This window comes from Festucalex cinctus, chromosome 6, assembly GCF_051991245.1.
Source record: "Festucalex cinctus isolate MCC-2025b chromosome 6, RoL_Fcin_1.0, whole genome shotgun sequence".
Lineage (NCBI taxonomy): Eukaryota > Metazoa > Chordata > Actinopteri > Syngnathiformes > Syngnathidae > Festucalex > Festucalex cinctus.
In genome coordinates, this window is record NC_135416.1 from 10,892,296 (window position 1) to 10,909,521 (window position 17,226).

Sequence of the window (17,226 nt, forward strand, 5' to 3'; positions counted from 1 at the left end):
GGATGAGGGCTGACCTCTGTTTGAACGGTGGCGGGTCTCTGCGTGCGCAGCATCTTGACCGTCTGGAAAATGTCCACCACGCCCTCGTACCGCATCCTCTCCAAGACGATGCTCAGCGTGATGAACACGCCCGTGCGGCCGACTCCAGCACTGGTGAGAGACACGTTGGCACTTCAGTAATATTTGCAGCACTGTAAATGAACTGGACTTACTTGATAATTGGGATAGTTAATTGAAACCGTATTGTGAAATTCAAACAGAATTTGCTTCTCCGTCCCAATGTCCGCTGAATCAGTGGATGCTGGTGTCTGTGGATCTCACTCTGCTTTATCTATCCTTCCCTCCATCCTCTCTTTAGTTCTTCCTCTGGTCTCTTGAAATCTCCCTAATCTGTTGGAATTTAGAGGTTTCTGGGGTTGGCGTAAGATTCTGGTTTTGTAACCATGTGGGTGGCAGGTGGTGTTTAGTTGGTGCTGGATTTCACTTTGATTCATCTGTCTTTCCTTTGACCTTTCCCCTGGTCTCCTGACCTTCTGAACTTAAAGACTGGTGAGACTGAAGTATCCGGTTAAGGTGAAGGGTAATGGGATTTAAAAAAAAAAAGAAAAAAAAAAGAAAAGAAAAACATGATTCCAATGACTTTGCAATATTGTCTCAAATGTACCAACATGGTGTTGCAAGTTAAACAATAAAATCAATAGAATATGAATTATATATTTCCATTATATTCACGTCAAGTTTATTATAGAAACTAACGGAATAACATTTTAGCTAAGGAAATAAAATCTCAAAGGTCTTTTAAAAAAATATGAAAAATAACTAAAAACTACATCTTACATTTATTAAACTAACTATAATTATGGGCAAAATGTCCCTTTGTCAATCAATATCATAAATGAACTTTTAGGGTTAATTTAAAAAATATTTATTTCAATATTGCTGTACCTCCATAGCTACAGAAGGAAGATTAGATGTTTGACAATTGTTGTTTACGTTATTACACAAACTTTTTTTTTTATCTTGCACATAAAAAATAGTCCATATATTTAAAATATTAAACTAATAATAATACTAATACAAAAAAAATAAGCTAAAATGACTTATTTATCAAAAGTATAACTAATAAAACAAACAAACTAGCTCTAAAAGTAAAAACTAATTAAAGCTAACTAAAATTAAAATAAACAAAAGTCAATTTGAAGAATATCATGACAAATCTGAAATTACTACAACCCTATTTATCTCCCAAATGCATTCTAAAGTGAATTTCCTGGGAACATACTTGCAAGAATACCAACCAACATTTTTTTTTCTTGTTTACCTGCAGTGCACAGTAATTGGTCCATCCTGGCCAAACTGTTCTTTCGTTTTATGCACTTGGCCAATGAAATCAATGAATCCCTCCCCTGACTTTGGCACTCCTTGTTCCGGCCAATCGGTGAACTGGAATTGACGAACCGTCCGTGATTGGCCATCCTGGAGGAAAGAACGCGGATCGCTTATTCCTCTCGGACTTTTTGACACGCTTCATCACGCACGCGTGCTTTAGAACTGCGCGACTCACTCTGGCGTCCGTGACTTTGAATTCTCGGAGGATGTATTGAGGCATGTTGTACTCGGCCATGGGATCCACCACAAAGTACTGGTACCGAGCTGAGCGCTCCGCGGGCCAATACTGGTGACATTTCTCCTGCGTGGACACAACACACAAAACTCTGTATCACTTTGGAGGGATCGACTTTTGTCTTGCTGTATACTTTTTGTCAATAGTTCTCACACTGCTACTCTTTGCTAGTCAGTTCCAGTTTCAACTGTATTAAATTTCTTGATTACAAATCAAATAGTTTCCTCAATATCACAAACCAAATTTATTGTAGGAGTCGTGTCCTCACAACGCACATCATTTCTTCTCATTATTGAGTCAAAAGGAAAATGTGGAGCCAATGAAATCAAATCAAGTGTATGCCTCTTGTTTAAAACAGAGCAACAATAAGGCAATTCAAGTTCTATTATTGAACATTATCCGATACATATTCCTTTGTGAGTCCATCTTTACCCAATTAAACAAACAAATAACAGCCGATGTCTCGCATGTCAAATTACTAAATACCACAAGGCTCAACAAATACAAGCGTATTGGATTGTTTATTTTTCAAAACTGTACAGATTTCAAAATCAATAACAGCATTTGGATTAACATATTCAATCAATCAATCAATCAACTTTATTTATATAGCACCTTTCATACATTTAAAATGCAACTCAAAGTGCTGGACATCCATAATGCAATAAAATAAAAGAAAGAAAAAGCCCCCCCATCCCCATGATCGTACCCACAGACACACCCAAAACCCAACAAACACATGAAAACCACAACATGGCTGGGCACAGATGTACCCTGTAAGGAAAGGCACCCAGGAGGAGTTCATCCACAGTGAGATGGATGAAGACCAAGCATCCCTCTCACTGTGGAGGCTCCCCCATGAGAAAACACTGGAGCTAAAAATTTTATAACTACCAAATAAAAACATTTAAACACTAAAAGAAAACGGTTAAACACGATAGAAAAAATAAATAAATAAAAACAAAGCTACAGGACAATATAGATTAAAAGTTAAATAAATAAAAGGGGATAAAAAAGTAAAAATAATAATAAGTAAAATAAAATAAAATAAAATAAAAATAAAAAAGGTCAATCAAATGCCAAACTAAAAAAGTAAGTCTTAAGCCTCCTCTTAAAAACATAAATATTCTCTGCAGACCTGATGCTCTCTGGCATGCCATTCCATAGGTGAGGACCATAGTGGCTAAAGGCAGCTTCACCATGTGTCTTGGTCCTCACCTTTGGAATAGTTAAAAGGCCGCTGCCAGAAGACCTCAGAGGCCGCGAGGGGTAATAGGGTAAAAGCAAGTCAGATAAATAAGATGGGCCAAGACCGTTAAGACATTTAAAAACTAATAAAAGCACCTTAAAATCAGAAAAATTAGAGTTTGAGGAAGATTGGCCGAAAGGAAAACAATGAAACAACAAACAAACTTTGGTGCTCAAAGACCACATTTGAATATGAAAATGGGCCATTACATTTGTAGACGAAGATAAAGCTCAAAACGGGCAAACGGGCCATTAACATTGCATCTGATTTAGATTGGTTAAAAAAAATTGTGAAAATAACAGATCAACGTGAGTGAGGACTGACCAAACGTGTCGACTTTTGGCTACTGAAAAAGTATGAAATTGGCCACATTTGGACATACTGTGCATCTTAATAATAAAATCAAAATCCATTCTCTATTTTAAATGCCATTTTATTATTATTATTGTGGGAATGCGTCAGCATATGTTATTGTGATTTTTATTCTCCACACTTTTTTGCCGCATAACAACTCCCACATAATACTTCCAATTTACATTGTTCAAATTTCAACTAGCATCAAAAATTCAAGCCTCCCGGGGTATATATTGTCTGATTCCACATTACTTACAGTATTTAAACAATTTAACATTTAATATCAACTTTTCCCCATTCATTTTCAATGGGACAGACATTGAACTTTTTCTAAGTATCACTTTCCACGCCCACTTCTAAACATATAACTTAGTATCATTATCAGGTGTCTGATGTGTAACCAGGTCATAATTTCATAATTTATCTCTCAATTTCCTACATAAGCATTGCACATGCATTCAAAATCTTAGCATTCAGCTTTCAGCATTCCCACTCAATTTCTCCAGAAATTGCACTTAGTCAAGTTATTATTATTATTATTATTATTATTATTATTAATTAAATCATGAAGTTAGCAATTTATTAATACAATACAAAAAAAATGAATTTAATAGAATTAAATTAATAAATAACCAAATGATGACTCAGCAAACGATGGCGGCTTTTTCGTGGCAGCATCCTTACCCGTCCCATCTCCCTCAGTTTGGTGAGCATGACAACGATGGTGGAGTTGTGTTCCCACAACATCCTCCAGTAGTCCTCCGTGGTCTCCGCCAGCGGGCCTTGTGTCGCTATGTAGGCCTTCTGTTGCCTATAATCACACTTGGCGTTACAAACAAGGATAACGAGGACGCCGCTATGGCAGCTGACAACAAGTCGTGACTGACCTGTATCCATCGATGAAGCTGGCGTTGATGTAGTCGGACCCCTCCACGCCTCTGATTGGCTGCAGGGGGACGCGCGTGGTCTCGTAGGGCATGATGTTGACCAGCCTGTTCTTGAACTTGTTGCACGGCAGGTTGGCACTGACGAAGCGCGACGTGTGGGCCTTGGCGCTGGCCAGACGCTGGCACACAAAAAGATGACAAGGCGCAGATGACGGGAGGGTAAGAGCACGCTTAACAGTGACAGGAAATTCACGTTTAGTCATTTGTTCTATTATTAATTGCACTGAGCTACTTTTCTGTTGGTCACCAAAACAGCAATATATGCCATGACACTCATATTATGTTAATTGTAACCACATATAAACATGCTAAGTTTTATTATCATGTGTCTCTGCAATGCCAACATTTTTTGTGTGTTAATTTACAGTCTCACAAAAGTGAGTACACCCCTCACATTTCTGCAGATATTCAATTATATACTTTTATGTGACAACACTAAAGAAATTACACTTTGACACAATGAAAAGGAGTGTTGGAATGTTACAGGAGCGCAACAGTGTAAATGTATTTTCCCTCAAAATAATAAAAAATACAGCTATTAATAGGTAAACACCTGGCAACAAAAGTGAATACTACTGTAAGTCTTTTCAGTTCTGCATACTGTATATTGTAGCTACTGTATGTATTCTTGTACAGTTTGACATTCACATGTAAGATTTATTATTAACATACAGTTGTCTTATACACTCTCACCCTGCATGTAAATGATTATTTTTTTTAGCTGCTAGTATCCACTTTGCAGCTGCAAAACTGGAATACACCCATTGTGGGGCAAAGAAAAAACTATTCTATACAAAATGCCCTAATCCTAAATAAAAAAAATAAAAAATAAAAATAAATTAACTACAAAATAAAACAACAAATAATTAGTTATAAATTTTGCTGCATTTTCCACAGAATAAGATGTCAACAGTAACATGGAAAAAATAAAAATAAAATAAAATAAAAAAAATAAAATCTAATTATAATTCTAAATTTCCTACATTTTACACAAAATAAAATGTCAACAGCTTTATGTATAAAAAAAAAAAAAAAAAAAGGATCCTGGCTATTCAACATCACAAACTAAAAACCAGCAACTCAACAACAACAACAAAAAAATAATAATAATAACATCGTACTACGAACTACTAATACTTAACATGTAAACACCAATCAGTGGTAGTTTTATATTGTTTAATGGCTGTTTCATCCGAAGACTGAAAAGTTAACCAGTCACACTAAAACAGTAAGTGGTATAAAATCAAAATGTAAAAAAGTGGAACACAACAAATGATCGCCCCAACGTTAAAATGCAATTCCGCTCGGGGTACTGATATAGTGGCAAGGAAAATATTACAGTAATGTTAATAGCAAAGTGTGACATTACAGCGTAGCAACAAAAAGTGATCATTACTCCCAGTGCATGACAAAAATTGAGGCAAAAGAATGGAAGACAGAAAAGCAGCCCAGACAGAGCCTCACTGAAATGTCTTTTCATGCAAGTTTTCTGGCGCAGTGCACAAGTGAAATGAGAAAAATCCTATTTACTGGCCAGCCTCGGGGTATACAGTCAGACAAGTGAATAAACAAGAGAATATTATGGGATGGGGGCATTGGAAGGGAATGGCGCATAATAAAGACAAATGAGAGAAACAGCAAGAGACTCCAAAGTTGGGAGCAGGAAACCACAAGGCCCCATCTTGTCTCACTGTACATGTGTGACCCTCAACTGATCCCGTAGCATCGGAACACGCGCACAACACTTTCTCACACTTGACCAATGCATGACGTCTCCAAACGAGAGAGAACAACAGAGACCAGGCGGAGAGAAACCACAGACTCCGGGGGGATTGAAACAATACCCCTCGCTTGGTAACAATAAGGTCCCACAAAATAAGCTTCCAATATTGGTGGCTATGGGAATGCTGTGGGAAGAAACAGACAAACTTTATTTTCCTTAAGACGCAACAAAGCGGGAAAATCCCAACGAAAAAACCCCACCAGTTTAGATGCCGCTTATTTTGGTACTTCTCAAGTCTGGTTTCGATCATCAACAATCAAGACGGTCTTATCAAGACAATCCGGGACAAACAGACCATTTTGTCTTTAAAACATGTCATTATTTCGAGCAGGTCCGGATGAAATCATGCCCGGTTGGCAGCCAGAAGGAAAAATAATATTCATGTGAAGTGAGGCTCCTTGAGACTTCAGTGCAACCCCAGTCAAGTTGAACCGCTGAGGGGTTTGGAGAGAACTTTTGGAAAAGAATACGTTTTTGAAGTCACACGAAACTGCCGTCATGAGTGGAAGATTCCAGTTTCTGTATTTTTGAGTAAACGACCCATTATTTTGCTCAAAATCCAAAATTGAGGGGGTGTAACGGTATTATACGCGAGTCCATCTAAAATATAAAAACATAGGGACTGTGATAAAGCTGTGCTTTAATTCCAATATGTTTATAACTATAAATAATACATTTTTAAACAAGACGAAACCAGACGGCAAGAAGTATTTTTCACCACATATTTACAATGTTCGGTCATTCTTGGAGACAATAGCCACCTATCTGGGACATTTTTCTTTCTTTCTTTTTTTTTTTTTGTGACACCATGTAAGGGTTTTGTCTCACAACATAAAGTGTCAACAGCTCACAGATACATCTAGCAAGAGAGCTAGCAAGGTGCAACATGAGCGTGGAAAAAAATGACTTCAATTTTTGAGTACGGATACCAGCAAATGGGGAAGCGTATAATACGAGTACAAAAAAGGGAAATCAGCTTTTGAACGGCAATTTGGGGGGAGGTATGTTATAGGTATGTTTGGATTTCCAAAAAAGATGACACTCGGCTCGACCTCAAGATACGTAATTGTTGCTTAAAAGTTCAAAGATGTCATTATAACTATTTGAACGTATGCCTCCTCAGTATGGATAGAAAATAAAATAAAATAATGGATTCTCTTGATAAATGAAAAAAATAACAATATAATGTAGGTGCAACCATTTTTGCTCCTGCAATTCTTTCAAAAAAAAAAAAAAAGAAGATATATAATAAAAACTTGCACACCCAAAACCTGACTTCCCCCCCCCGACACCCATCGCGATTGACTTGGGAGGAGTCCACAGTCTTCCACCCCCCTCCTATTTGTGGGGGATAGGATGTTTAAAAAAAAAAAAAAAAAGTGGCCAAAAGACATTTGGTCACCCTACATAATATGCAGGGTGCGTGTTTATATTTGGGAAATTAATGTACCTGAGTGAAGGATTATTTTTTTATGAAATATATTCACCACAAATATACTAAAGGTGTTAAGAGAAGAAAACTTGCATTCAAAAAGCAGTAAGATACGATTGTCACCATTTATTTATCATTAGCAGTCTTTTTTTGTAGAAAAAAAGTTCAAATATATTTTTGAATTCATCAATTCTAGCTCCATTGCATCAGCGGTGGAGTTGCTGGAACAGATTGCGTTCTTCGAGATTCACGCGGTCGATGTCAGATTTACAACTTTAGTGATGGAAAGTGCATTTCCATGTGTTGGTCCACGGTGCCCAGTAACACCGAGATGGAATGTGATGAATGAAGCAACCCGGCCGCGTGTTTTCCATCAATGCAAGACTGGAAAGACAGCTCGGAGGAGGGCGCAGAGTTCATTGTCATTCTTTGGAGACGGCTGCTGCCAGGACGGGAATTGTGGGCCATCGGCGGAGGAGCTCACTGAAACAGGCTTTTATTTGACTATGAAGAGGTGACCTTTTACTCAAAAACTCAACTTCTGGGACAACATTACCTGTACTTTTTTACTGGCTATCAAGACTTGCCTCCTAAAACAGCCTGTAAAATGGTCTTTTCCTTTGAATCAGAAGGTGAAATCCCATAATCCTTTTCAATTTCAACCATGCGTCTGGACTATATGAAGACTCTCAGAGGGGGCGCCAAAAGAGCCCATAACTGCCTCGGGAAAGATGCTGTCAGAGACTGTCAAGGTCAGAAAAATCTACGCTCAAGCATGCAGGGTTTTCTTGCGAAGAGGTTTCCCAACTAAGCTTTTCCAATAAAAAGCCACAATACGAAGAGTGGCTAGTTGGTGATGAACAATTCAAGGACAAACGGCTCTTTCCTCTCATTAAAGTCATCTTACGTTCGTCATAATTTACTTCACGTTGCAATTTCACAATTAGGCTTGGATGTAAAGTTCATGGATCATTAACCTGCTGTCTGTGTGTGTCTTTTTGAATTGTTTAAGAGCTTCAAGAGTTATGATCTATTAAAAGTAAGTTCAAATTTCAAATCATGGGATGCGCCGCTGTTCCAGCAGATAAGTAGCAGAGTTGTATAATGCTGCATCAGTTTTACACTGGGAGTGCATGCAGAATCTCCACGTAGAACAAATATGATCATTCATTGACTGGGGTCATGCAAGGGTTATGCTTACTGTTATGACTAGGGCCATGCAAGGGTTATGCTTATACTGTCATGACTGGGGTCATGCAAGGGTTATGCTTACTGTTATGACTAGGGCCATGCAAGGGTTATGCTTATACTGTGATAACTGGGGTCATGCAAGGGTTATGCTTACTGCTATGACCCCCTAGTCATAGCATCATTCCGTAGTCATAGCATCTGACATCACATAGGTTAAGACTAGTTTCAACTGGTCTTAAGCTATGTGATGTCAGAAACTATGTGATGTCAGGAATCTTGAATCTCTTTATCTGGTTAACAGCCAATCAGATCATACCACCTCAGTCCTGTTAACCACATGTCTAGCCACAGCCAATCAGATCGATTCGTTGTCTATATAAGCCTGTCTGAGAATTGTGTGTCTTTGTCGGATTATTACCTCTATTCCTCTGTGCAACTCTCGTTGTTTCTCATCTAGTCAAGTTTGTTCCACGCCTCTCGATGTGAATAAATAGTTAAGGTCTTGTTTGTGTTTGCGTTTTTGGGATCCAACTCCAGATCATAACAAGAACAGGCCTTTGGTATTGTCAAGGCTTACATAACCTGATTTCTTCCAGCAAGTTGCAGTACAGGAAATGGACAGCTCGATGACTCTCAATTTATTCTAACTTCCTGTGTACAAAATCAATCGTCGGTAATCGCTCACCTTGAACTCCAGCTCCATTCCGGTCACATTGTCGCCAGGTTCAATCTGCGTCAGCCTCTGGATGTATGAATACAAGTTCCTGGCGGGGACCTCCGTGTTCCCGCAGGTCACGGCCTCCAGCAGCGCGTCGTAGATGAAGATGTACTGGTCCTCCGTCTGGACCATGTAGTTCCTCTGGGAGCGCATTAGCGTGACGTGGCCGTAGATGTCCACCGTCTTCTCGTGCTTGATGCGTTCTGCCATGGCGTCGATCACGATGAAGCAACCTGTGCGGCCCACTCCGGCACTGAATGGGTAAATGTGGGAGTTTCATTTCATGTTGTCGTCGCATTGTAAAAAAAACATCACGTCAAGGCGGCAGTGGGGCACTCGATTCGCACGAGTTGACTCAAGTCGACTTAGGTCACTAATTTTGACTTTGTGTTTATGAGTCTTGACTTAACTAATACTTTGGACTTGCATGACTGGAAAGTAACGTGTTATAATCAACATTAGCTCTTTTCAAAATATGGATGGACTTTTTTGCACTGGGTTAAGGGACCTGAAATACCTTCTGTTGCAAAATAGCACTACTGTACTGCAGCGCACAAGTTCTTAGATGAAGTGTCAAAACATGCAAACCAGCAACATTTGTGCAGAAAAATTGACATCGGCGATGAGTCAGCACGAGCCATGTGAATACTGTTCAATGTGTACATACTCTCCTATCTCCACACAGTCCAAATATGAACAACTCTAAATTGCTACTCATTTCTGCTGTGCTGGTAGCAAATTGGTAAAACCTCCTTAGCAAGCAGGTTCCTGTAAGTGAATAAAAAAAACTCTTTTAAATGGCAGAATGAATATTGGGGCTGTGAGATTGACTGCGGCGGAATGAGATTTTGGCCCATTGTTTGATTCCCAGGCTGCTTGATACGTTAAGGCACATTATGACGGAGGCTTGGCGAGATAATTAAATTTGCCTGCTAATCCTGTTAGATACTCCATCTGACTGCGAGCAAAGATTAGGACGAGCTTCTCTTCCGACAACCTTTTCACCCCCCCCTCGCCTTGACCGCCCTCCCTCTTCATTTTCCCTCTAAGTACCTTTCACACACTCAGCCATCAGCCTGCACCTTTCCTCTTCTTTAATTCACCACTTCCATTCGCCGTGTCCACAGTTTGACCTCGCCTATTTTGCCGCGCTCCCTCCGCTACTCTCCTTCTGCTCATAGCTCATCATTTAACTCCCAGTCCTTCGCTAACTCTTCCTCTCAATCATTGTCTCAATACCCCTTTTTTTGCCTTCTGCATCTCACCGCACTAATTCTTCCTCTCGGGAGCCTCTGGCCCATATTCCCTCAGCAACCTTCTATCGTCTTCCCATCCTGGTTACTGCAAATAACAGCCTCCTTTTCAGCTCTCGGTAATGACAAGTCTTCCAGAAATTCTCCCTCCTCCTGATCTGACAGTATTTGACTGTAAACTTATGAACCCATACCGGCTCCAGTGGACAGCAGTAAACGCTGCTTATGCAAAATAAGGTCAGCATACAGGCAGCTTTGAGAAGGAGGTTACTGAGGGAGGAACGCAAAGGTTTTACATAACAGCAGGTCCAATTGTGGTTTGGTTCAGGATCCATTAGTGCTCACAGTTGGATTGGAGTGGATTTATAAAATGAGGCTGTGGAGTGAAGAACCACCACCGCCACTACGGTTAATTATACACTCTGACTGCCAATTTAATGAGCCTCCTTTGTGTACCGTTTGCAGACGAATAACCCCACATTTTATTGGTGATAGCACTACTAGAGTCTCCTTGGATGCTGTGAATTCAGAAGCGTAAACTTTGTAAAAATAGAACTGTTACGGTACAAGATGTTTCGTGGCAGTTTGTTTGTTTTTTGGTTGTGGGTGTCAATCTGTCTGTCTGTCGTCAGGTTTCCCTCCAATTGTTTCCATCCATTGAATTTTTTTAAGCAAATTTACTGAAAATTTACTGAAAAATTTTCGCGTTTCTTTCGCGAATATTGAGAGGGGACTCCGCTGCTGTAGGTGGCGGTATAGACCCTTCCATCTGACGTCACTGCTTAGCTCCCACTGCACCTTCCCGGAGGGCAAGAATCCCATAAGAAATGAATGTAGAGAGCTTGACCTCCGGCGAGCATTTTTGTTAAAAGGTTGGAAATATGTCAAGTGTCACAAAAAACATCCTGAGTAGGACACTACATTACTGCGATTTATTGAAACCAGTCGTTTGGAGCCACTAACTACAAAAAAATGGAGTTTGTTGGTGGGCAAAGTGGAAGTGGAAGCTTAAGGGATGTTGTTTTTGCTTGAAACAGTACATCCATCACTACTTTCATGGTGTAAATTGTCATTCATGAAATGGTTTGTTTCCTGATATACTCGTCTTGCTGTATATCGAAGTCTTCAAGATACCTTGGCTTGCTAGCTGCTAACAAACAGACCACACGTTTATTACACATTCCTCAACAGAGATCAAGCCCGAGTTTAAGTGTTAATAGTGATAAGTCGTTAACTTTTTGTTCAAAATGACTTGAATAATTATGCAAAAAATGTATGAATGATTGTTTCACTAAAAATAATATGGCACATTCATCACTCACTTAAAATGTTTGCTTTGCTCTTGTTTTTCTTATTCTTCACTGCACGATTTCTGTTTCATGTACAGCACTTTGTATACAGCAATGCTTGTTTTAAAGTGCTTTATAAATAAAGTTGAGTTGAATCAATTCATTTAGTCAGTACATTCGTCGTTGCACGAGGACAGTCAGGATTTTTGTCCACCATTTTGTCCCGGCAAACATCATTCGTGCCCTATCACGTAACAAATTGTCCAGCCTGGATTTACAAACCATTCGGGTTAGTGAGTGTCACGTGTCGCTCACCTGCAGTGGACGATCATGGGCCCCGCATCTGCAGGGTTGCAGGCCTTCACCCTTCGCAGGAAGGCCAGGAACGGAGTCGGGTGCTCGGGTACCCCGTGGTCTGGCCAGGCTGTGAACTGGAAGTGGCGAACCTCACGCTTCTCATTGGAGCCACTCTGGAAACCAAATGACATGTAACAATGTGATTTGAAAACATGATTGGCATGTTACTACATACTGCGTGGTTAGCACGTCGGGTGCACAGTCAAGAGATTCTCGCTCTGCTCAGATCGCTCTCATGTGGAGTTTGTGTTCTTGTTTATACGTAGCTAATATGTAAAAAACATTTTTCAAGGATTTAGTGTACATAAGCAAAATTTTGTTCATTTAGGTTCAATTAATGTTCCTTCTAAATGTCATGTTTCTAGGCGATGTTTGTTCACAGGACGACTGAAATACAGTTACATCCCAAAATGTGTTGGTCTTCCCTGACCCCATCAAATAGTACACAGCGTCCAGTGGTCGAGTGACCTATCTTTCAAAGTAGGTCAGTAGTTCCATGTTCTGTCGTTCTGTTTTGTAATTCACATAGCAGCAAATAGAGCATTGGCTGATTAATACACACTTGATGATGGGGTGTGTGGGAACAGCAGCTGGTTCTAATAGGAGTATCATGAAAATCTTTTTTTTTTTTTTTTTGTTTATGTTTTTTTTAGCAATAGGAGAGAGGAAAAATAATTGATTTTTCATAGACCTGCTGTACTATCGCACAGTATAGTAGTAATTTTTAGAATCGATTAATCTATTGATTATTCAATCGATTAATTTACTGATCAGTTTCATTGTAATTTTGCATTAAAGTGCATTACAAAAGCATTTCCTCCCCCGATTACTGTTTCTTAACCAGTGATTGGTGTTTATTTCGTACTTTGTATTCGTATAGTGACAAAAAAAAATAAAGGAGGGGGTGGGTTGATGTACTAAGTTACCGGTTAGGTCATTATTTTCCAAAGTAAAAACAGGTGGTTGCAAATGTCTTATTTTGATTAAACAGAAAATAATCAGTGTTCTTTCATCAAGGACAACAGAAATCAGTGAATAATTACTGCTGACGTGCTGAAGTCAGCGATTTTGGACAATTTTAAATTAAAAAATGGCTCCAAACGATTGCTCAACTATTAAAATAGTTGTCAATTAATTTGATAATCGATTACTTGTCGATTAATTTTGACAGCTCTACATTATAGTGCACATAAAGTGCCCTATTTTTGTGCCCAATACAAGTCTAGCACAAACTGCAGTCTAACTGTGCGACAGCCAACTTCACTTGGCTAATAGAAACAGTGATATAAAATCATTTTGGAGTTTGTGGTAAATTATACTTTAGACTATTAATCAATGCAATTATAAACATGTTTTGAGGGGAATCAATTACTTGAGTTTTTCTTCTATTTCTCTCAATCCCCTGCAAAAAAGCAGGGGTTTACTGTGCCTACATTTAACAGAACTACTTTAACTGAAATAATTTAAAAATTAAATAAATAAACTAAAAAGCCACATTTGCCACATTCTCTAACACAATAAGAAAATAAAATTGCTCAGGTTGTGTGAGCGATGTAATCAACAACGCATGCATGTAGCTACCGTCACGTGGCAGCAAGTGCGCATCAATACACGAGCAGCATAAATATTTGAAGGGATCAATACGCACTGGTAAACCGCGATGCGGTTGACTGCACATGTCGCAATTACCTTGTAAAGCGCAAACGTCCGGACAGAGTAGGTGGCCAGCTCCACTGTGTCCAGCAGAGTGACCTGGATGAGGCCGTACGTCTCTGTGCCTCGGGTTGGCCAGTACTGGTCGCATTTCACCTAAGAATGAAGACAGGGACATCAAGCGCTTGCTTTGTGGGAAAGAAGTGCATGAGCACAGTGTGTACACGGAAAAAAAAAGAAAAGAAAAAGGGTTGGGGGATTAAAACAGATCAGTGAGACTTTGCAAAATTCAAACAGAAGTGTTGGAATAAAACTGTGCTTATTGCGGTGTGAAAGAGGTTTTAGTGCATGTGAGAAGTGATAGCTTTTTCAAACGTGTGTGATCCTGCGCAAGTAGCGTCTGATACCCTAAAACTGTGCACCAGGAAGCTTCCATACGCCTGGCAAACGTTCACAAGGGATCCACCACAGAGCTGGAAAAGTTGAGCTAGTATCACTTGACTCGACGTGGCCCTAACGCTCCAACCTCACAAATCCCCGAAAGACGACATGGCAGGCCTCGCCACCCAAAAACACCTTGAAATTCCCCCCCCCGCATCACGCCACCGTAACTTGTAGTTCTTCAGCTCGGCCTCGGAGACCACAAGAGAGCGAAGCGTCCCGGTGGAGCGTACGAGCGCCTTGGCAGAATCGGGCCAAAGCAAACGCTGCTCGCTGATCCCTCCGGTCCTCACATCAAAGACGGAACGCAGCTCGGCTCAGCTCGCTCTGCATTCCGCTGCTCCAGACTGAGGATTAAGCATTTTGGCCTGGGACACTGGGGCTGTAATTACAGCTTTTCCACCGTGTTCCCACCAGACCTTCAGACACGATCAGGACAAGGATGGGCTACCGTGGTGGGGGGTGGGTTGAAAAACCACACTTAAGTACTCAACGTATATGCAGACAGCACATGTCTGGTGTGGATGCCAGATTTTGGTGTGCAGGCCACCAGCAGAACTGCGCTTTTGTGTGGCGCATTTAAAAGAAGAATCCTCACAGCAAAATTGCCAGTTCATTCAAGTCAAGTCATCTTTATTGATCAATCCAACACCTACAGAGTTAAATGTAACACTTCAAAAGTGTCTATATTGGTCTACTCTACACTATAGTTAACAAGAGTTTTGGAAGCGTTACATGTTTTACACTAGAGATAGACTGATATGTTTTTTTTTTCCAGGGCCGATATCGATGCCGATTATTAGTAGTTAAGGAGGCCGATAAATATTTGAAGCCGATATTCATTTTCAGTAAAAAGAGGGGAAAAATAATGGCGCTGTCAAGACGCTATCGGTGACACGCATTCGCAGAAGATCCCGCCATCTTGGATTGCTAGCTAATACTAATACTTTACCTCAGAGAAAATAATAAAACAGCTGTTTATTCATTTTGGGAGTGAATGGAGTTGAACGGTAATCTATTAATAAAGTTTGACTGACCTATCTGACTGTTTTGTTGACGTTCCCTTTAGCGCAGCACCATCTAATGGACGCATAACGTAACCCCACGTATTTACCTAGTCGGCGTCGTTCTCAATAAGGAGGTTAAGTGGTGTGGCTCATAAGAGCTTATGAGAATGATCAAAGATAGAGATAAACAGGCTATAATATTATCATCTCCAATTATCATTCTTATCCCTTTGTTCCACCTGATCCTGACCTTTCCTGGCCCATTCCTGACAGATGGTAGTAGAAATTTAACACTAATCAACACCGGTTAGTGTTGATTTGACACTATGCAAGTGTGTACCGATTACCATTGTGTTCAGTTAGTTACTTAAATTACTGCAGAGTTAATCCAACACTAGACGATCAACTCTGTAAAACATACGTCTTAAACTCCGGTCCTGGAGGGCCGCACTCCGACAGGTTTTGGAGGTTTCCCTTCTCCAACACAAGCTGATATATGATCAGCTCATCAGCAAGTTCTGCATAAGCATGATAACGATCCTGTTGATTGGAATCAGCTTGTGTTGGAAGAGGGAAACCTCCAAAACCTGTCGGAGTGCGGGCCTCGAGGACTGGAGTTTGAGACCTGTGCTGTACAATAACACCTACTCTGGACACCATCAAACCCTAAAAATATTATATTTAGACTTCAGGAGATAAAATCAACTCCTAAAAATGTAACCCTTAAGTTTTAACACTCTAATTTTAGCTGTGTATGGGTCCCATCCGATGATCATCAGTGTTGTTAATGCATAAACACATAATAACGTAATGTGGACGGATGTTAAAAGTGATTAAATCATTTCCCCTGGCAAGTCTCCAGCTCCGCTAGTAAACATTCAAAACACTAAGGAGCCAAGCAAATATTCAGAAGATGCAAATTCGTCATCTTTACGAGGCAGTTGATGTTCTTTGCAGCAAATGTGCCACATAGTTCATTCTTACAGATGCTATAAAGTTGTCCGTTAAAGGGCCGGTGTATGAAATTTAACGCGACACACTTTACTGAACCGCAGCTAGACAGGAAGCACATTTGTAGGTGCGATCATGCGAGTGTAGACGCTAATGTGCACGCTTTCTGAACTTCAGTGGTAACAAGAAACCTAAGTCAGCCCTGGTTGACTTGTGGTGCTTTGAACATAGTTCAACTCATCGCATTGGGCTATTGCACAGGGTGGAACAGCAAAAAAAAGAAAAAAAAGAAGCACAGAATAGAGAGGGGAGGGTAAGGAGAAAACCATGTGAGGAGAGGGTGCATTTGAAAAGGGATTAGCAAAGGAGAGAAAGCGAGATCTTGCCTTCGAGAAGAAATAAGAGGGCATCTGAGGGTCAAAGAGACACAACAGAGACAGTTGGAGAAGGTTGGAAAGGAAACAAGCGTGAGCACAATGCACAGGTTAATAACAGGAAAAGAAGCACAGATGAGGAGAGGATCATTTGCTACAAAACACATATACAGTACTCTATGAGAATGATTCATTATTTCCTTCTTTTCTTTTTTTTTTAAACCCTGAGCCAGTCTTGTTCATTTTTTTTCTTACATGAAAATCAAATTAGCAACAAGAATGCCTTGAAGCGGAATATTTTCTAATTCATTACCCAATTTGATGTGCCTGTAACCGCCCTCCATTACTATTAGACTCTCATTCTGTCGTTCTTTTGGTAAGCAACAGCATCACAAAGCGTCCTTCTACTATTCCTTAATGGAATTTCCTTTCATGAACAATAAAACATTCTGGCTCTTCAATCTGCTTTTAACAATCCCCAGTCATCTAACTTTCAAACCTCCTCCCTCATTATGTCCGCGTAAGAATATATGTGGGATTTGAATTTGACTGGAATAATATGTTTTAGGAATTCTGGTGCTGGATGGTTCTAATTTTAAACCT

General features: G+C 40.0%; 1 protein-coding gene across 30 annotated transcripts in view; it reads right to left on the bottom strand.

Annotated features, from left to right (window-relative positions):
* The window catches only part of LOC144021419 (receptor-type tyrosine-protein phosphatase delta-like), a 202,966-nt gene that overhangs the window by 3,916 nt on the left and 181,824 nt on the right, over positions 1–17,226 (bottom strand). For 16 of the 30 annotated variants that reach the window (XM_077525689.1, XM_077525681.1, XM_077525680.1 and 13 more), the window contains 9 exons: positions 16,636–16,659; positions 13,887–14,006; positions 12,156–12,310; positions 9,266–9,551; positions 4,115–4,293; positions 3,912–4,038; positions 1,565–1,690; positions 1,322–1,476; positions 15–150 (listed from right to left, as the gene is read on the bottom strand). In XM_077525689.1, coding sequence (XP_077381815.1) covers positions 15–150; positions 1,322–1,476; positions 1,565–1,690; positions 3,912–4,038; positions 4,115–4,293; positions 9,266–9,551; positions 12,156–12,310; positions 13,887–14,006; positions 16,636–16,659 — 1,308 coding nt within the window. The remainder of the gene's footprint in view (positions 1–14; positions 151–1,321; positions 1,477–1,564; positions 1,691–3,911; positions 4,039–4,114; positions 4,294–9,265; positions 9,552–12,155; positions 12,311–13,886; positions 14,007–16,635; positions 16,660–17,226) is intronic. The other 14 variants (XM_077525704.1, XM_077525698.1, XM_077525684.1 and 11 more) reach the window with 1 other exon arrangement.